We start from the raw sequence: 723 nt of genomic DNA on the forward strand, positions 1-723 counted from the left end.
CGTCCGTTCGAGGTTGATGAAAATATCTTCCAATCACTATTTGATCGCTTTGACTTGTTCGGACAGTGTATTTTTGCTTTCGTTGTTTCTCATATGGTTGAGCAAGTTGAATGTGGCCGTTTATCACCGGGATGGATTTTGCCAATTGGTTCTGTTCTGTCTGAACTGCAGCAGCTGGCTGTCCAGCTGGTATACGATGATCTTGACCGTGGAACGGTATTTCGTGGTGTTTTTTCCGTTGAGTAGGGCGGCGGCTTGCAGCATCGGACGAACGAGGCGAATCATCTGCTTGGCTTTACCGTTCCCGGTGCTGTTCAACATCTGGATAATCATTGCTACGGGTGTCAACGAAACTGGCGCTTGCAACATGATCGAAAGCTATTATTACGCCGGTATGGTTCTCAACTGGATCGACACGGTATTGTCGTTTGTCGTACCGGCAATTGTGATCACGGCTTGCAATATTGCCATCTGTTACAAAGTTTATTCTCGTGCCAACGCATTTGCCGACCTGAAAGGTGGTAGCAACAGAGCGAAAAGATGCGCTGTCTGTATCTAGTCTGGCCTTTACTGTGTTGCTGCCCCCCGGGTGGTGTTCGTGGGGTGGTTGTGTGGTGTTACTACTACTTGGTAGACGGCTTCCTCACTACTTGGTCATGTGCGGTCGTCAAGCCGGAAGTCAGGAAGAAGAAAATTACCCAATCGTTGGTCACTTTGTTCTTG

At 48.3% G+C, this 723-nt stretch overlaps 1 protein-coding gene across 1 annotated transcript; it reads left to right on the top strand.

Annotated features, from left to right (window-relative positions):
• The first annotated feature begins 93 nt into the window (after nt 1–93).
• Tsp_15082 (conserved hypothetical protein) lies at nt 94–525 on the top strand. The gene is made up of 2 exons (XM_003368140.1): nt 94–216; nt 247–525. Exons 1-2 carry the CDS (start codon nt 94–96, stop codon nt 523–525), a joined length of 402 nt encoding a protein of 133 aa, XP_003368188.1.
• The last annotated feature ends 198 nt before the right edge of the window (nt 526–723 follow it).

This window comes from Trichinella spiralis (genome assembly GCF_000181795.1).
Source record: "Trichinella spiralis strain ISS 195 chromosome Unknown Scfld3016, whole genome shotgun sequence".
Classification (NCBI taxonomy): domain Eukaryota; kingdom Metazoa; phylum Nematoda; class Enoplea; order Trichinellida; family Trichinellidae; genus Trichinella; species Trichinella spiralis.